The sequence below is a fragment of the Amblyraja radiata genome, chromosome 27 (assembly GCF_010909765.2).
Source record: "Amblyraja radiata isolate CabotCenter1 chromosome 27, sAmbRad1.1.pri, whole genome shotgun sequence".
Taxonomy (NCBI): domain Eukaryota; kingdom Metazoa; phylum Chordata; class Chondrichthyes; order Rajiformes; family Rajidae; genus Amblyraja; species Amblyraja radiata.
The window spans coordinates 26612378-26633121 of record NC_045982.1 but is presented as its reverse complement, the minus strand read 5'-3'; the positions used below and the strand labels follow the sequence as shown (position 1 = coordinate 26633121).

Below are 20744 nucleotides of genomic sequence, written 5' to 3'. Positions count from 1 at the left end.
CTGTTCTGGTGGCCACCCTACAGGACAGATGGGATTACACTGGACAGTTTACAGAGAACATTCACTGGGGCGTTGTCTGGACTGGCAGACTTTAGTAACGGGAAGTGATTAAGAGGCTGGGCTTGTTGTGTCCAGAAAGACAATGATTTGAGTTTCCAGATATATAAAATATAGCGTTGAGGCTATTAAAAAAGGCCAGAGGTTAAAAGTGATTTCCAAGGGGATTGGGAAGAAAGTTTTTTATATACAGATTGTTTGATATCTGGAACGTTGCCAGAGGAGACAGAATCAGATACAATAATTCAAGATCAGCTGGACAAGTAGGGTGCAGCACGATGGCGCAGCAGTAGTTGCTGCCTTACAACGTCGGAGACCTGGGTTCGATCCTGACCACGGGTGCTGTCTGTACGGAGTTTGTACGTTCTCCCCGTGACCTGCGTGGGTTTTCTCCGAGATCTTCGGTTTCCTCACACACTCCAAAGATGTTCAGGTTTGCAGGTTAATTGGCTTGGTAAATGTAAAAATTGTCCCTAGTGTGGGTACGATAGTGTTAATGTGCCGGGATCACTGGTCAGCACAGACCCGGTGGGCCAAAGGGCCTGTTTCCACGCTGTATTCTCTAAAGTATTTAAATAGACAGGGCAGGGAAGGATAAGGACCTAATTTGAGCAAATGCGATTAGTGCGGATGGGTAAAAAGGACGTGAAGGGATGGTTCTTCTGTGCTGGATGACTGTAATTCTATTATCAGGTAATGACCATCTCCAACAAAAGCGATTGGTAACACTTTTCGAACAACATTCACTGGTACATGGACAGCCACCACATGGGCCTTGACAAAGACACTCCCGGGTCCAATGATATGGGCTCCACCACGGTTGGGAGTCTCTCCCTGCAGCAGCCTTCTTCCACCTTCTCAGCCGCTGGTCAAACACCATCCTCGGCCTGTTCCACCGCTGAGGTCGTCTTCTTGGGCTGCGGCTTTGTCAGGGACCTCCCCCTCGACCTTCCTGCCATGAGGCCAGTTTACAGGATCTAAGGCACACGCATTTGTCTCCACTACAAGGTGGCGACCCTCAGAGAAGTCCCAGCCTCACAAACAACTCAACACATTAAATAATGTAAATTTGGGGCAAGATGGTTTTCCCATGATTTAAATTTAGTGCAAATTTCAAATCTGAAAATCTATTTGTAATACTCCAACCTGTGAGGAATAGCTTAAAGACAAAGGGTTGGAGAATAAATCATAACAGTTTTGTACCATGTTTACCAATGGCACAAACTAAGTTGTACTGCAAAGCACAAGTCTAAAATTAAAAATGTTACCTTGGTTAAGGAAAAGGAGAAAGCCTTGATAAACCGGAGGCGGGATCTACAAAGGATAAAGCTGGCTGCTATCTGAATTGCAAAAATCCAGAAAGATATGTAAAAAGACAAAGAAATCTATATGTAATATGTAAAATATTTAGGACAAGTCGAGAAAGTGGAACTACAAATGGTTAGAAATTAAGTGTAGCAACCCAAAATGTCGCCTATCCATTCCGTCCATAGACACTTCTTGACTCGCTGAGTTACTCCAGCACTTTGTGTTTTACTCAACATTCCAGCATCAGCAGTTCCTTGTGTCTCCTGGTTGGAAATTATGGTACAGCTCCAAAAGCCTTGGTAAGACCACACCTTGAATACTATGATCACACCCATGAAAAGAATTTGGAGGACGTACAGGGCTAATATTCCAGAATGAAACATGAAAATTAATTTCCAAGGATACGTATATTAGGGTGGTGGGAATTTTAAATCGGTACTAAAATATTGTGATTCTGCAGCAGTTTGACTGTAGCTGACAAGCTTCTCCAACACTGGGATTTTTTTACCTATAGATGGTGAGATCTCGTAAAGAACATTCATCAAAAGTTTAAGACATGCAGAACATAAATGGAAAATTAAAGCAGAAACATTCAATGGAAAACCATGTCCTAGATTTCGACTGTGTGCTTACACCCATTTTACAGAATTTCCTTCATGTTACTATCATCAAACAATCTATTCCTTGTGACAGCTATCATGCTCTACATGGAGCATACAGCATACCATCCCTTGGGAGAAGTCATCTTTAAGGAATGAGCACCAACTTCCAGTTGAATTACTGGCCATCGTACAGAATTTGTTGGTGCAGGCATGTGAAGTGTTGCCCTGGACAAACCACAATTCCAAATATCTCTTCCCTCAAATCATATTTGCTCCGTTGACCGATGACTGATTTCAGGTCATGATTGCTAATTCTTCAGAGTTACCAAATCTTCAGGATACCCCAGTAAGCAAACCATGCAGAAACATTCACTGGTCATTAAAAAAATATGCATCTTTTAATTCTACTTCAACACTCTTCCAAGTTAAAATATTGGAGATAGTGAACACAGATAACGCGACTGAATGTGGAGGTTGGAGGCAAGAGGTGCGGCTTCTTTTCCAGGACTACATCCAACCACGTTTAGTAACCTATGTCAATTGATTCCACCTTTCAAAAGAAAAGATGCAACATTTTTATCCTCCAAATGATCCAACAGGACGCTCCCAGGACACGAACTAGAATAACAGCAACAAATTCTCTGTTGATTGTAGGAACAAAGAGAAGAATGGAGGCAGAGTATAGCTATTCTGCATCGTCTCCAATAGGCAAGAGCTTCAGGCCAGCTATTGTCAAGGACCATCCATACCAGTTGGTTCACATCTTGGGGCAAGTTCCTGTGATATTAATGCAGACTGGAGGGAGCCTCTACACTTCTTGTGGAGTGTTTACAGTGTCAGGGGAAGTGTCTGTGCTTAACTGTGCCTCAGCCCTCTTCCTCCTCTTCCAGTGGTACTGATGATTCTTGGATTTCAGGTGAGCTGCAAGGTAAGCAGTCAGAGTTCATTCAGCGATCATTCTCAATCTGGCACCCAGCTAATGTCTTCACCCCCAGCTGCCTCAACACTCCTTCACTTCATCTCACTCATGCAACCTGGGTTATTTTCCTTAAATGGCCTAATTCTTCTTACCTTTCCATTCCTGATCACCAAGAATGATTTTATCACACAATTCACAGACTCGCCGGTTTCTCTTCCCATCAATCTGATCATGAGCCACGGTTAGTGGCAACGCTGCAGGTTGCTCTCCCTGTAAACATGGGCGCAGTTACCAATTAAGATTCACAGTACAAACACGAATCATAACACCAGTAAAACTAAAAGAGATTGAAATCACCAATCTGAATAAAATAATCATCTTTTATTCACCATAAATGTCAATATATTTTGAAAGAGTTATAATTTCAATCCTTCAAAGCATGCTTAATATCTTTGCCACCATTTTCATAGGTGTGGGTTAGTTTAATTTTAGTTTTAGAAATGCAGCAGGGAAACAGGCCTTTCGGCCCACCAAGTCCATGCTGACCATTAATCACCCGTTCACACAAATTTGATGCTATCCCACTTGCCCACCCAATCCTAGTTAGAGTTGAAAGAAATGACATGGGCTATCTTCATTTCAGAGTGACCCAAGATGTTCTACAGCAATCACATAGCAGTCACAACAACGTAGGCAAGAGCCAGCAAATGTTCACAAAACAATATGCACATAACTTATATTATAACATAACACCTGACCAGATTAGCAATGTTAGTTGAAACATAGTTTGACCAGGACACTGTGATACCTTGTTTTATCTGAATCGTGTCACTAGATCCGTTGCAGTTACCTTAGAAAGCAGCGTCATCTTGCATTACACATGGATTTAATGTGGATTTATAGCTATGTATCAGTATTGCTATAACCAGTACGAGCAGACAGCATTTAAACCAGAAAAAAAACCTGCTGAGTGCCACTGATCATGAACGTTTATGGTCGGAGTGTAAACGGCTGAATGCACCACGTGCATGCATCAGGACTCCAGGAGACGTATAAACATACACCACGTTTGGCCCAGCGTTCTGTACCTTTAAGAAGCTCTCGACAATCTGCAGAGCAGGTTGCAACACCGTCTCCTCCCATTGGTTGACAAAAGTCACATCCAGGCCATACACTGGTGGAATGTTCGCTCCTGGTCCTTTAGAAATAAAATCATCCAGGAAAGCAGTCAGAAAGTACCCACTGATAGTTCACTGGGAGATAGAGGATGGATTCCATAAGCCTGCATATGTTTACAGGAATTTTCACTGCTAGTTTACTTTGTTAGCTTCACATGATCCTTTCTACCCAGTATCCCACCACACACCTCCTTCAAATTCTCCCGTTATATTTTCCAATACCACTTCCTCCATTTAACCATTTAAAACAAATGCTGTTTTAAAAAGAAAGACACGTTAAAACTTCCAAATAATAAAGGACAAGCGGTGGTTAATCACAACTAGCATTAGACTATTTTAAATGTCCCATACGGTGTTCCCTCAGGATGTCACTTCCCAGCTTGGCCTCGTCACCCAACAGTTTGCCCTGATTTTTCTGTTTCTCACCCTCTCTCCTGTATTTTTAACACCCCTCCTAATACATCCCTCCCAGCCGCTCCTTCCACTAAGTTCCAAAAGCTTGCTACCCTTCTCAGTTGATCCCCAAGTTCTGTGCATTGCTGCTGGCCTGTCTACAACAGCGGCTATCAATCTCCCTCCACGTTGCTGCTCCTGGCATCTGGCCGTGTCTGGTGCACCAACAACACCACTGTTTTAATGTAACGGATTTGTCCATGAAAAATATAATTCAGGTTATGAACTGTAAGTCGTGTAATTGTGCCGCCAATTAATGAAGGAATTATGAGAGAGGAGATGAGAGTGGAGAAAGGAGAGTGCATGCTAGAATGAGCTAGGAGACTGAGGTCTATAAGAAAGGATTGATAGTAAATGTGATACGAGTAAACACCACAGGCTCATTTCCTCTTGGCAATGTTTCCACTTACTGGAAATAGTGCAGGCCAAGATACCTCCTAAATGGAGTTAGACCAGCAGCTGACACACTGCCATGCAGCAAGTGTGTTGCTGTAGCGGGGCCTGTATATCATGACACTACTCTATGAGTTCATAGTTTTGTCCTGTGCTGGATCTTTGGCCGGACATATCTAATTAGCCACAACCCTTGGGACAAAGACAAAAAGCTGTCCGAACTCAGCGGGTCATTCACCATCTGCGGATGGAATAGACAGACAATGTTTTGGATTGCTACTAGGTAGACAAAAATGCAGGAGATACTCAGCGGGTGAGGCAGCATCTATGGGACTGCTACTCTTCTTTAAACAGTAATTTTTTGTCTGAAGAAAGGTCCTAGCTTAACAGTGCCGGCTCGAAGGGCCACATAGCCGACTCCTGCACCTATTGTCTATTGAAACATCGTCTGCAGAGTGTGAAGAATGATCGCGATGGGAAATGCCTGTCCATTCCCTCCGTAGACGCTGCCTAACCTGCTGAGCTTCTTCAGCACCGTATTTTACTCATGATTCCAGCATCTGCAAATTCTTATAATCTCCTGTGCTCCTAATCCTTTCTTGCTTCACATGGTCTCACAAATCATTCCTATTTTAAGTAAATATCATATTTCTTATACCAAGTTACTATTTAATCGACTTCCAAAACCCCGTGAAGTAGTGAATTTTGGTCAATGCCTCGGTGGTTGCACATATTTTAAACATGTTCATGTAGGAATAATAGCAATAATGTAGGAATAATAGCACACAATAACACCATGAAGCAAGGCTTCTGGCACGTCAAACTGGAGGAAGAGTCGAGCTTCCTTACCACATTCGCCAACCCATTTGGTCGCTTCCGTTGGCTAAGGATGCCGATGGGAATAAGCCCAGCACCTGAAGTGTTCCAAAGAAAGCTCATGCAGGCCCTGGAGGGCCCAGCAGAGAACCAAGACACGGTCACCAGGTCAGGTCGACAAGTTGTCAGACCCCGCTACCTGACAGACTATACTCAGTGATTAGAGTATGGACTATGAAAAAAAATGAAAAAAAAAAATGTGTTGTTGATGCACTTGTTGGAAAACGGATGTTTAGAACTGTTGATTTATTATTGCTTATGTTGTTAGATCTGTTGTAAATGAGCAGAGCATATGGTACAAGTTTGTTGCACTAGAATACCTAAGGGAAAGAGACTGACTTGAAAAAAGAAAAAGAAAGATGTAACAATAGGATTGTTTATTTAAGTACTGTTGTACGGGGGACTGTTTTAGAGGTGACACCGGGCTCGTGACACAGTTCGGATGATGACTGCACAAAGACAATAAAGTTCCAGTAAGCAAGACTGCTTTAATCGTCCATTATGTATCGTCCAGAAAAAGCTAGAACATAATGAAACAATTATGATTACAGAACTCCATAGAAGTCCTGAAGACATACTTGCTCTTTAATACAGCACACTGCGTTCATGGGTTTGCTCCTCAAATATTCTGCTACTTACTTTTCAAGAAACGATTGCGAACCCATTTGTTTTGTTTCCGCGCATAACGCTTGGTGACTTGTTTCAGCGCAGTGATACCTGCCGAGAGTAGAACAGCATGTAAATTTTAATAAACATACATTCACCATTCGGAGGACATAGATGTGTCAGAAGAATTGTTTGTGAATGCTCTGAAAACATGATTTGTTTGATACAGTAACGCACTGATTCATACATTTGGAATTCTCTACTCAGAGTAAGAGGAATGTACTTGCACAAATTTCAAAACGACACAAGTATACGAGTTGCAGCCACTGAAACACAAGTTGCAGCCACTGCCCAGTGATGGTTGACAGTCACAATTGGACTCAGATGCTATCATTCTAACCCTTGGGTTCAGAACCCACCAATTTCTGTCTCACTCTGTCTCAAGGGCCCCACCTACTGACATACAAAGCAAGAATTAAAAAAAAAAAAAAAATCAGAGAAGTATTAAGCAAAAATTATGTCAAGCAGAAAGGAGGTCAACATAAAGAAAAATGTTAAAATGACAAAATTAAAGGTGACGTATCTGAATGTTTGCAGCATTCACAATAAGGCGACAGATTTAATGATATAATACAAGTAAATAAGTATGTTCTAGTTATCATAAAAATCTGCCTGTGATGTGATCAAAGCTAACAAGCAAACTGGCAAACAGGGAAACCTATGGTGTAGCATTATTAATAATGTGATCAGTGCATTAGTGAGACTTGATCTTGGCTTGATCAAGATGTAGAATTATAATCGATTTAAGTTTATCGTAGACACAGCAAAGGGCAGAAAACACTACAAGAAATTATCCAAAGACTATTAAATAGTTGTTGTATGCTGAATATGGCATAAAAGACATTAGTATTTCATGTTAAAAAAAATTTAATTCTAACCTAATCAAGCAAAACCACTGTAGCAAGGTGGAAGATGAATTCATGGAAGATTATCGAGCAAAAAGGAAATTTTGGACCTTGTTTTTTGTACTGAGAAATAATCAACTGATAAACTTGTCCAATGGGCTTTGGAGAAGCGTGACCATACCATGATGGAAGTTGACAGAGTTAAAAATGACATTGTTCAATGCAAAACTTGGGTCTTAAACCCAAACTAAAGACAGAGGACTGCTGGCTCTGGTTGACAGGAAATACACAATGAAAGCTATGATGGTGGACAAGTATAATGCTTATGTTGCAAAAATAAAATCATTAGGGCAGAAAACTGCTCTGGAAAAGTAATTTTAATCCAACATTTCCAAATCGGCCGATCTGAGGGACCTGGAGGTGGAGTGGTGGGTGAGAAGACTTTTAATGTAGGAGGGGGAAAGCCCATTGAGGGCTTTGTAGACATAGAGGAGGGTCTTGAAATGTATACGGAACCGTGGGACCGAAGAGCAGAGGGACCAGAGAGGGAGAGAGCAGATGGTCTTCTCCAGCTCCTCGCAGATGGTCTTCTCCAGCTCCTCTTCATGTTCAGAGTGGGGACTACATTTTAATCAGTTTTTACCATGAAACATGCTAGTGATCAACGCAGTGGGAGTATCTTCACCAGAGCACGGCTGTGGTTCAGAGCCTCACAGCCGTCGACTAAACAGCAATTTAGAATGGGTAATAAATGCTAACATGCTCTCGTGATACATACACCGGTCTCCTTGGAGCATGGTTCCCATATTCACTGCTATCCTCGTACACTAAAGGGACTTCTTGCACATTGCCTAGCCCAGCTGAACACTACTATTACAACACATGAGATAGTATGGTACCTTGGGTCAACAGTTTGTCCCTCATTTCACTGGAGCTAGTTTTGGAGATCAGATATTCGTGGAATTCCTTGAATCCAATGGATTGGAAAATGCCATGCTGATAGTCCTGGCTGTGTCTCAATGGAAAAAAATAAGATAAATTAACAAATGTTCTCCCACTGAAATTCCAATCACCTGGCCAGACTCATTTCTCATAACAAGGTGTGGTATGGTCTGTTCCCTGGTTGAATGTAGAAATAGATAAGGTAGACAGTCAAAACCTTTACCCCCAGAGGGCATAGTTTGAAGTGAGAGGATGAAGTTTAAAAGAGACACGCACAGAGCAATAGTGCATTGTCAGGGTGGTGGGGGAAGCAGATGCGTTAGTGCTGTTTAACAGGTTATTAGATAGGCACGTGGATAAGCAGGGAATGGAGGCGTATGGATCATGTGTAGGCAGATGTCAGTTTATTTTGGCATTTTATGTTCGGCACAGACATTGTGGGCAGAAGGGCCTGTTCCTCTGTTGTACTTTCTATGTTTTATATAAAAGGATTTAAATTTCCAATGCATCAAAGGCATTGTTATTAAACAAGATTAGCATATAGAGGTATTTGATGGTGGGCATGAACATGATGGGCTGTTTCTATGCTGTATGATTCTCTATAACTCCAAAAACCACATGTGATGTCCTGAAAGTTTACATTTTTTGACTGATTATATCCTTAACGGGACTACATCTGACCTGTTCTTGGCTACTTTCTGTTGGTTGTACTGGTTGTGAAAACTAGTCAGCTCTTCTAGAAGACCAGTGGAAAGCATTTCGTCAACGCGCCTATCCAAGCGCTCATCGAGGACTAGAGAAGAGACATTTAAGAGTTATATGTTTACCAACACTTTAAATGAATCTTGCAATGATATTGATTGATATATAAAATGGTTCATTTCTCGGCTCATTTTAGTCACAGCCATCTACGGACTAGGTAAATACATCAACATCACATCAAATTCTACGACATCAAGAAATCTGATTTCAAACACTCCCATTTCTTCCTAACTCCATGTAATCCTTTTACTAAGAACAAGTTACGCTCAATTACACCTTCCAACGTTCATCTGCTTCCTTCCCTGCTCATCACTGATCTGAGGTATGAGATGTAATATATCTTATTCCTAAGAAACCTTCCCAATAACTTCCTACCATGGATATCAAGCTTACTGGTCTATAATGTTCAGGTTTTTCATTGCAGCCCTTCTTAAATAGAGGTGCAACATTAGCCACCCTCCAGTCATGCAACACCTCACCTGTGTCTGACAATGATTTATATATATATACAAGAACAACAAGGGAAGGACTTGGAACTTTATTTTCGCCTATTGAGGAGTCACTGTGATGGATGTTTATGTTAAAATGTGTTTTCTGAGTCTGTTGCTTTTTAAATTGTATGACTGACCTAGCCAGTGAATTTCACCACACCAATTGGTGTATGATTTTTTCTCACCAGAGCCTACATTTCTCGTCATCCAGGGTTCCTTCCACCTACCTAGCCCTTCACTCTGAAAGGGACATGCACACTATGAATTCTCACTATCAGACTTTTAAAATCATCCCACTTTTTGTCCTTTTGCCCGCAAACAAAATACTCCAATTGTGCAAGTTCCAGTCTAATACCATTAAAGTTGACCTTGCCCCAATTCAGAACTTTAACTTGTGGTTAAGACCTGTTTATATCCATAACTATTTTTAAAGGTAATAGAACTGTAGTCGCTGATCCCAAAGGCTCACCCACCAATACCTCAGTCACTTGCCCCACCTAATTCTTGAAGAGTAGGTTAAGATTTGCCCACTCCCTTGAAGGGCCCTCTATATATTGCCTGAAAAAACGTTCTTGAACACATTTGACTAATTCCACCCCATCTAAGCTGTGGCCCTTTAGCATTGGGAAAGTTATACTGGGTGTTTAGCACATTTGAGCAACAGAGGCTGGATAGGCTGGGTCTTTCTACCATGGAGCATTGGGTACCAAGGGGTGACCTTATAAAGGTTTATCAAATCACGAGGGTCATAGAAAAGGTGAACAGCCACAGCTATTTCCCCAGGATAGGAGAGTCAAAAACTAGAAGGCATAGGTTTAAAGTGAGAGGGGAAAGATTTGGAAGGGACTTGAGAGACTGGTATCAATAATGGTGATCATGAAACCTCTATATGTTCAATGGAAGCTTTGCAGGTTAACCAAGAATCAACAACAACCTTCAGGCAATGAAATCTGCCATTGTTGCCATCTGTGCAACTCCAAACCCATGAAACATCTTAACTGCAATTAGCGATGGACGGTAATTGCAAGCCTCACCAGAGATGTCCTACGAACAAGTAAATTAATTATTTGATTTAAAATCTAGCTTTAAATTGATTTAAAGCTCACTTCCACAACTGAAGCCTACCATTATTAAAAATAATGGAGAAGGGTGATTCCTGATCTTTAATTCTCGAGAGATTGGCAGGTGATACTAATCTTTCGATTCTTATTACTGATACAAACAAATTTGCTTATTCCCACTTCCTCTTACCTGCAAGGTCGGCGTGCAGCCACAAAATACAGGACCGTGGAAAGCGCAGCGCCCCGCCTAGGGGTCCTCCACCCTCTTCTTCCTGCTGCTGCTGCAGATGCTTGCTGTGGGGAATTCCCGTCTCCTCGTAAACCTGCAGACTCCTGTCGGAGAAAGCCAGGGTTACCGACGGGCAGACACTCCGACCACAATGACAAAAGTGCAGCCTGTCTGTCCACAGACCTGGAGGCACCTCTGTTAAAATAGCTTTGCAGCAATGAAATCCAAAGCTATGCGTTACTAAAGTACAATGCACAATTCGAGAAAAATCCCATTACTTACGCGATTAAAGTGTGGATCTCTCCATCACCCCCAGGCGTACACCATTTGACAAGCACAAATCAAATGAAACAGATAGATATGTTGATTGGGGTAAAAGGGCACATCAGAGGTTTTACACCAGCACAGTCTAAGGGACCAAATGCCAGATTCCCCACAACAAATTCAGCACTTCCTTCAGTTTTCAAATTCCAGACTGATAACTGGGCTTCACAAGCCAAATAGCGTTCACCGACTTTGTGTTCACTGGAAATCGGTAGCATATACAGGAAATATAAGGAAAATAGGTCCACAGACGACACCATCTCCCTTACACAACATTCAGCTCTGAATCACCAACGTCAGGATGCTATTCATTGACTACAGCTCAGCCTTCAACACATAATACTGAATAAGCTCATCTCCTGGTCCTTGGCGCCTCTATCTACAGTGGGCTTCGTAACTTCATGACTGGCAGACGTGTCAATTAGAATTGGCCATAACATTTCCTCCATCTTGACCCTCAACACTGGCACTCCTCAGGGTTGTGCGCTCAGTCCCCTGCTCTCCTTTCTTTACACTCACGCCTCATGGTCAACTCGATCTTTAAGTTCACCAATGGTACAATGTTTGTCGGCCAGATGAACGACAATCGTGAGATGGAGTATAGGAAAGAGATTGGAAACTTTGTTACGGTGAAAGGGCAACAACCTAGCCCTGAATGCCAGCAAGATAAAAGAGTCAGTTGCTGATCTCAAAAGCTGGGGTGGGGTTTGGTGAACACAACCCAACATTCGACAAAAGAGCTGTTGCAGAGTGGCCAACAGCTTCAAGTTCCTTTTAGGCATCCAGCAACCTAACCTAATCCCTTCACACTGATGTAGTGATCAGGACGACACATCAGTGTATTCACTTCCTTAGGCGTCTGAGCAGATTCGGCACATCCACGAGGATTCCCTCAAATTTCTAAATACACTATAGAAGGTATTCTGATGGGATGCATTTCACTCTGGTACATCAACTTCTCTGCTCTTGACCCTCTGAACCCACAGAGAGTGGTGAACACAGCCCAGTCCATTATGGACTTATCACCTCCTCCATCCAGTCCATCTTCAAGGTGCGTTGCATCAGGAAGGCTGGAAGTATCCTCAAGAATGCCGGTCACCCTGGACATTCCCTTTTCTGGTTGAAAATAGAGATGTTTGAAAACTCAGAAGCTTGGACCTCCAGACCTAAGACCAACATCTTATCCATTGCTATCAGAGCTCTGCGAGAATTAAAAAAATCACCTTTCTCATCCCCTTCCTGGAGATGCTGCCATGTCCTCTTGCTCTTAACACTACTGCACTCATTAATGTTAGTGCACTATAGTTTGTTTTTTTTAAACTACTTCAGATTGTCCTACAACCTTTGCACCATTTTGCTATCGCATTTTTCGTTGCATTTATTGTATCTACCATTATCGTGTATACTGTGTACTATATGGGCTTCATGCAATCAAACAATTTTAAATGCGTACAATCTTATGACCAGCACTGCAGCTATCTTGGTCTATCCCCATGAAGGTTACTGCTGCTTCCCTTTGAGGAGCCACGAGGATCTCCTGACCTACAGCCCACATTTCCAACAACAGCTTGTTCACTTATTGCCTACCAGGGATATACCTTTACTGATTTTTCTATAATCAATGATACTTCATTTAATGTTAGCCTGGAAGATCCAGAGTGCAGAGCAAGAAGCACTATTCCAAGAACACCTTAATTCCTATTTGAAAGAGCTAACAATTCTCAAAGGTTGGTCCACTGATCAAAGAATATTGCCCACATGATGCCTAATAAACAGTTTCCTTAATTTAATTGTGCCAAGATGGGCATTCGATTAACATCATTCGTGACCTCAGTACATTGCAAAACAGATTACATCAAAATACATACTTTTCATCCAGGTTGTCAAATAAAGGTCCCACTAATAACAAAGCAACTAGTTTAGTACTGATCTGGTCACAGTGGCAACTCCTCATTTCTTTTATATCTACCTAACATAATATCATATTCAAATGATGATACATCTATTAGGTATCCTCCTGAATACTCCACTGAAGTGGCAACCAGGATTGCGTCCCCAAGTTCCTGGAGAAGAGCTCAAATGCAACTCTCTAAACTCGAAGCATTCCTGATACTTCCATCTGGTATTATATTTTATGCCTTCCATTTCAGATCCAATCCACGGACATATCTTGCAGTTCAATGAAAGCAGGAAAATAAGATGTGTACTAGGTCAAATTACGTGTTGGTTGGTAAATTCCATCTGATGAGTAAGTGGTATTTTGGGAAATAACAACCACTCATTTTAAGCCAACCTTGCCACTTTTCGTTTGTCGTGTGGGTGTAATTTTTCTGCCATTTCAGGATCAACTCCAACCAGTCGTGTGTACAGCTCTAGGAAGTCCAGTTTTTCCAGTTCTTCTTTCCTGTCGGTCACTGGTGTTTGAGTCACAACTGCTGCATCTTGGGCAGAGCAAACAGTAGTCCCGTCCTGCAGCACAGACAGAAGTACACATTAAACCTACCAGTGGGTAAATGTCAGAGGTTAAACTACAGTACGGTGCCAGTGAGAGGGAGGGTCACAAAGAGAGAGCATCAATCAAGAGTCATAATGCCAGGAATTGTCGAGTTTTAGAACTTTCATGGGTTCTGTCACTTCCATAAATCACCTCTGGCTTCACTCACATCGCCTCCCACTGCGTGTACAAGAGGAGTACATGTAGGAGTACCTACATACCTGTACGTCTTTGGAGTGTGGGAGGAAACCTAAGATCTCAGAAAAAAACGACATCGTCACGGGGAGAACGTACAAACTCCGGACAGACAGCACCCGTGGTCGGGATCGAACCCGGGTCTCTGTCACTGTAAGTGCTGTACGGCAGCAACTCTACCACTGTTCTACCGTGCTGCTTTGTCTCAACTTATTCTACTTGTTTTTTCCCCCCACACATGGCCTGGCTTGATTTCACATTGACATTTACCTATACCTGAGGGGCTACAATGCTGACAATTATATTGCACATTCAGTATCTTTCCCTTTGCTCTATCTCTTGTACTTGAATTGGAATTGATAATATTTATGTATAGCCTCCGTTGCCATGCTGTGAGAACGCCTCCGTTGCCAAGCTGTGAGAATGGAGAGGTTGAGAAGGAGTTTCTTCCCAGAGGCCATTCGGACTGTAAACTCCTATCTCAACAGGAACTAACTTTACTGAACCTTTTTCCTTCCGCCCACAATATTTAATATGTAAAAGAATATGTGATTCTGTTTGTAGTTTGTCTGGTTGTTTGTTAGTTTCTTTTTGCACAAAGTCCGCGAGCATTGCCACTTTTCATTTCACTGCACATCTCGTATGTGTATGTGACGAATAACCTTGACTTGACTTGACTTGTATTATTTGATTGGATAGCATGCAGAGCAAAGCTGTATGTCAGTGTGCATGACAATTATAAACCTAAAGCTATATCTCTCTCTGTACCTCTATTTATCATACCTTTGTGTCCACCAGCACTTTCCACAGTAGCGATTCAATGTAGTAATTAGTTCCTCCAACGATAATCGGAATCTTTTCTCGGTCAATTATATCTTCGATGTGGATAGTTAATGGAGAGTTCCAACTATTTCAGTTTGATGAATGGAATCAATGTAAATATTAGAAGTTATATGACCCAAATAAGCTCAGCCAAAACCCACAGCAAGACCATATTTGAATGGACATTGGCTTTCTGAGAAGACACCTACACATACCTCTTCACACCCCCTCCATTGCCTAATCTCCCCCACAGCATGCCAACTGAGATCCCAGCATGGTATTCCCCACACAAAAAATATCACAACTCTAAGACGGCACAGGTCGAAGGATATTATGGGCAGTGCATTATTCCTGAAATCCACCACTGAGTACGACACCAGGGGATCGAGGAAACTGATCATGTGATGAGCGCAGAGTCGCTGCTCCTCAGTTGTCACCTTGTTCGTGATGATGTCCAGACCTTTGTAAACCTGCAGCACACATATCATCAGCATCAAAGCTCCATCTCATGGCTCCCCCTCCCTTCGCTCCCAAAGCTGACAACCTTCCAGTGCTTCACCAACCTCACCGCTTCACTCCTTCCAACCACAAATAGCTTCAAAACCTTCTCATCGTTTGCCCATAATGTTGAAGAACTGTTCAAATTGACAGCATTTTAAATGCTGACAGCAACTGTTGAAAAAAAGAGCAAAGGAGGATATTTGTCCCACTGTGTCCGTGCTAGCCACTGCTCATTCCTTGTCCCGTGGACCACAGGCTACGCCAATCCAAAGCACACTCACACTGTTCAATGTCATAGAGTGATAGTGTGGAAACAGACCCTTTGGCCCAACTTGCCTACATCGGCCAACATGTCCCAGTTACACTAGTCCCATCTGCCTGCATTTGGTCCATATCCCTCCAAACGTGTCCTATCCATGTACCTGCCTAAATGTTTCTTAAACATTGCAATAGTACCTGCCTCAACTACCTCGTCTGGCAGCGCGTTCCATACACCCACCACCCTTTGTGTGAAAAGGTTACCCCTCAGATACCCATTCAATCGTTTCCCCTTCACCTTGAACCTATGTCCTCTGATCCTCAATTCCCCGACTCTGGGCAAGAGACTGTGCATCTACCCGATCTATTCCTCTCATGATTTTATACACTTCTATAAGATCACCCCTCATCCTCCTGCGCTCCAAGGAATAGAGACCCAGCCCACTCAACCTGTCCCTATAGCTCAGACCCTCTAGTCCTGGCAACATCCTCGTAAATCTTCTCTGAACCTGGTGCCATGGTGCCCAGAACGGAACATAATATTCGAAATGCGGTCTCTCCAACGTCTTATACAACTAACTTCCATACTCAATATTCCAACTGATGAAGGCCAATTGGCCAATAGCCTTTTTGACCACCTTATCTACCTGCGACTCGACTTTCAAGGAACCATGCACCTGCACTCCTAGATCCCTCTGCTCTACAACACTCCCCTGAGGCCTTCCATTCACTGTGTAGGTCCTGCCCTTGTTAGACATCCCAAAATGCACCATCTCACATTTCTCTGTATTAAATTCCATCAACCATTCCTCACCCCACCTTGCCAATCGATCAAGATCCTGCTGCAATTTTTCACAACCATCTTCACTATCTGCAAAACCACCCACTTTTGTATCATCAGCAAACTTGCTAATCTTGCCCTGTATGTTCTCAGCCAAATCATTAATGTAGATGACAAACAATAACAGGCCCAGCACCAAACCCTGAGGCACACCACGAGTCACAGGCCTCCAGTCCAAGAAGCAACCTTCCACCATCACCCTCTGCTTCCTTCCATGAAGCCAATTTGCTATCCATTCAGCTATCTCTCCTTGGATCCCATGCAATCTAACCTTCCAGAGCAGCCTGCCATGCAGAACCTAGTCGAATTGCTTACTGAAATCCATGTACAACTCTGCCCTCATCGACCTTTTGGTCACATCTTCAAAAAACTCAAATCAGATTTGTGAGACATGGTGTTCAAAAGGGAACTGCAGATGCTGGAATATCGAAGGTACACACAATTGCTGAGACATGGTGTCAGGATCTGGTAAAATACGAAGTTGGTATATCCCTTTTTGCGCGGTCTTCATAATAGAGTTTTTGTTTCTTTTTCTTTTTTCTTTTCTATGGCCTATTTCTTAACTTTTTTCCCTAACTCTTTGCTTAATGGGTCTTTCTTTTTGATCACTCTTTCACAATATCACGACTTTCTCTCACTTTCTTTATTTTCTTTATTTCTCTCTCTTTTTAAAGCTTAAAAAATGAAGTGGTACAATAAATGTAATAACACATATTTGGCTTGTACTATTGTACTGTACTTCTAATAAATAAAATTATTTAAAAAAAAGAAAAGATTTGTGAGACACGTCCTCCCACGTACAAAACCATGATGACAGTCCTTAAGTCATGCTGACTATCCTTGTCCATCCAAATGCCTGTATAACCTATCCCTCAGAATATTCTCCAACTAGTAACTTTCCAACTACAGATGCTAAACCCACCAGCCTATAGTTCCCAGCATTTTCCCTGCAGCCCTTCTCGAAAAGAGGCACAACATTTGCCACCCTCCATTCTTCCGGCACCTCTCTTGTATTTAAGAACGACTTGTAAATTTCAACCAGGGCTCCCGCAATTTCCTCTCAAGTTTCCCACAATGTCCTCGGATATACCTGATCAGGCCCTGGAGATTTGTCTACCTTCATACATGATAGCACCTTCAGTACGTCTTCGACAGTAACACTTCCGTAGACTGCTCCAAGTTCCTCCATTCTATTATCTTTCTCCTCGGTAAATATAGAGGAGAAATACTCATTGAGGACCTTGCCCATCTTCTGTGGCTCCACACAGAGGTGACCACTTTGATTCCTGGGAGGTCCCACTCTCTCTCGAGTTACCTTTTTCCCCCTTATGTGTTTAGAAAATCTTTTGGGATTGGCCTTAATGCTACCCACCAGAGCTATCTCCTGACCCCTTTTACCCTTCCAATTTACTTTTTAGTGTACTCCTTAAACTCCTCCAAGGATGCACATGATCCTAGCTGCCTATACCTGTCCCATGCATCCTTCTTGTTTTTGACTAATGCCTTAATTTCCCTCGCTAGCCAAGCTTCCTTACGTTTGCCTGCTTTGCCCTTCACTCCAACAGGGACGTACATACCCTGAGATTTTGTCAGCACACTTTTAAAAATATCCCTTGGCTGATGTTCCTTTCCCCTCAAATAACCTACTCCAGCCAACGTGAGTGAGACCTTCTCTCATACCTATTACCCCAGTTGAGCATTTCAACATGTGGGTCCTCTCTGTCCCTATCCATAAGTATCTTAAACCTAATCGAACAGTTGCCACTTGTCCCACATGGCTCCTCCACGAACACTTCATTAACTTGCCCATCCCAATACTAGAACCAGTGTTGCCCTCTCACATGTGAGGGCCTCTACATACTGCTTGAGAAAACCCTCCTGAACACATATGAGGAATTGCACCCCATTTGAACCGTTGACACCACGATTTTCCCAGTCAATATTGGGAAAGTTAAAGGGCTTTCTCATTGTGCGACCTGAAGCAAGACCTAACAAGATTTAACATCGTGGGAACCTTCTGCGATAGCAGTACGGCATTCGTGGACCACCGAGGACCTCCGTGGCGCTAACGGCAGGTAGTCGTGTGACTTGGTAAGGTCGGGAGAAAATTCAAACATTTTTGAATTTCTCCAAGAGTGTCTTGAGCAGCGTTGCAACATTGTATGGACGCAGATGCCAGTGCGATATCCGTGCGATATCCGTAATGACACTTGCGAATACCGTGGGAACTCCTGCGAACGGTAAACCCGGAAGCTTGACAGAAGGGACATAAGGTGAGTAAAAGAGGTGGTCTCAATATCGCCAATGGACCATGTGTCCATCGAGGACGTCCCACCTAATTGTCATTGTTTGAGAATCTTTTTCACAGTAAGACTTGCAGAGATGCCTCTCAGAAAATCGCAAAGAAAGGGGTCAAAGAAAGTCGGAAAGTTTTTAGCCATGCAGGTAAATGAGGAGGAAACTCAGCAAGCGAGACAGGTGGAGAGGCAAGAGGAGATGCCAGAGATACCACTGCCTGTGGGCTCCTTGGAGCAGGGAGAGGGTGATCAGGGTGTATTTGAGATTGCCTCCCCAGTAGCTGTTGCCTCCACAATATTCTCAGCAGACGAGAACATAAAGGTTAGATGGCAGAAGGTAAAGCCATATAACTTCAACAGGGAACAAGAGGGTGAACTGGTGGAGTGGTACCAATTCAATGAGATTCTCTATGACAAATCCAGAGAGGATTATAGAAATAGGGAGAGAAAGCGCAACCTGCTGGAGACGAAGGCTGCTGAGTATCCCCGGTGCTCATGTGAGTAACTATAACAATATATTAGTTTATGTACAGGAGAACAATTTAATGTTATCCATGATTTTAAAACATACAATGCTACAGATGTAAAAGTGCTGTTTTTGCAGTCACCTTTAATTTATCTTATAAGTCTGTCTGTTCCCTGCAGCTGCAATGTAAAAGTAGTGGCAGACAGCTTTTACACCCTCTTCGTTTGAAGTGGGAATCATCTCTTTTAGAGCCATAAAATAAATTATGCATGAGGTCCCAAATTATTCTTTAACTCATTAAAGAGCTCGGGTGAAATTCTGACAAAGTTTTTGAATGCACTTTTATCCTCTTCGCACAGCACATTAAGCAGTTGCTCATATTGTCCTAATTGAGGTCTCCGTTGAAACATGGGCTTAATCCAGTGAGACTTCCTCTTAATTATCTTTTTAATTAATCTCACCCTTCTGCCTTCACGCAAGCGTTTTCGATGCACATGTTGCGCTAATGCATACAGCACGTCAATGAAAATAACAACCAGCCTGTACTCGAACCAACTTTGTATAGGCATGTCTGCAAATGAGACAATTCTACGAACGGAGGATATTTATATAGCGTGTGAAAAAAAAGTGACATCATTTGTGCCACGTGATTAACTACACTACAGTCCACGATGTTCATTCACGATTAACGGGAAAGATCGGGAGACGGACAAGTCAGTCGCACAAATGACAGAATTGCCGAGTACCGTGGGAACTCTTTATCGTGGGAACACTTTATCGTGCGGAACTCGTGCTGGACCACGACCACTTCACTCGGGTGACATCTTGCTTCAGGTCGCACCGTGAGAACTCGCCATTAAAATCCCCTACAACAACTACCTTATTTGACCTGCAACTGTCTGTAATCTCCTGGCATATGTGTAAGAATTTCATTGTCCTATCTGGGACATATGACAATAAAACACTCTTGACTTCTGTGTGTCTGGATGATTTCTGCCTCGACGACCGGTCAGACCACAAGTCACTGTCCCCAGCAATGCACTGAGTTTATCCTCAGCACCATTCCTCATCCCACTGGTCTCTTACTTCCCCAACTCGTCCTTCGCTCCATCTAATCCCTCACCCCTTGGCCCGTTCATCCCTTGTCCCATTGGCCCATCTCGTCATTCAGTGGGTTATCACCTCCCGCATGTACTAGATGTGTGTCCTGGACTGTTGACCATCGTTCACCACACGTTCCTCGCCATAACTCGCCTCGCCACCCCTCACCCCTTCCCCTTCCCCTTACCTGCATGCTATCGGCGCTGACGATCTCCCCGCGGAGCCTGCGGCCTAGCTCCAGCGCCAGCCGCGACTTCCCGGTGCCAGTGGCGCCGAGAATCACTAGCAGCGGCCCGGGGCGGCGGAGCGAGGGCAGCGCGGCCATGGCGGCGGCGGGGCCTGGATGTGGGGCGGGGCTGAAAATGGACGGGACCGCCCACAGGAGGCGGGGCCATCCGTAGAGGCGGGGCCATCCGTAGAGGCGGGGCCATCCGTAGAGGCGGGGCCATCCGTAGAGGCGGGGCCACTCGTAGAGGCGGGGCCATCCGTAGAGGCGGGGCCACCCGTAGAGGCCAGATATTTCCTTAGTGATATTTCCTCGAAACAAGGAACTGCAGATGCTGGTTTACTAAAAAAGGAAACAAGTGCTAAAGTAACTCGAAGGTAGGCACAAAATGGTGAAGTAACTCAGCAAGTGAAGCAGCATCTCTGGAGAGAAGGAAT

At 43.3% G+C, this 20744-nt stretch overlaps 1 protein-coding gene across 2 annotated transcripts; it reads right to left on the bottom strand.

Annotated features, from left to right (window-relative positions):
- Positions 1–1976: 1976 nt before the first annotated feature.
- Positions 1977–20438, bottom strand: trit1 (tRNA isopentenyltransferase 1). 2 transcript variants are annotated; one of them, XM_033045497.1, is made up of 11 exons: positions 20269–20438; positions 14950–15087; positions 14579–14677; positions 13400–13575; positions 10744–10886; positions 8921–9032; positions 8197–8306; positions 6426–6503; positions 3975–4084; positions 3039–3156; positions 1977–2888 (listed from the first exon to the last, which is right to left on the bottom strand). In XM_033045497.1, exons 1-11 carry the CDS (start codon positions 20404–20406, stop codon positions 2776–2778), a joined length of 1335 nt encoding a protein of 444 aa, XP_032901388.1. In that variant the 5' UTR covers positions 20407–20438; the 3' UTR covers positions 1977–2775. The 2 variants fall into 2 exon arrangements, with proteins under 2 accessions (XP_032901388.1, XP_032901389.1); XM_033045498.1 differs by lacking the exons at positions 14579–14677; positions 14950–15087.
- Positions 20439–20744: the final 306 nt, after the last annotated feature.

What these genes read in the sequence shown, in the direction of transcription:
- trit1 (XM_033045497.1), bottom strand. Translation starts at nt 20,406, where the DNA reads ATGGCCGCGCTGCCCTCGCTCCGCCGCCCCGGGCCGCTGCTAGTGATT. An exon ending in TCAGCGCCGATAGCATGCAG is followed by an intron (nt 15,088 to 20,268) that starts GTAAGGGGAAGG and finishes TGTGTGCTGCAG; the next exon opens with GTTTACAAAGGTCTGGACAT. An exon ending in TGGTGATCAGGAATGGAAAG is followed by an intron (nt 2,889 to 3,038) that starts GTAAGAAGAATT and finishes CTTACCTTGCAG; the next exon opens with CTCACCTGAAATCCAAGAAT.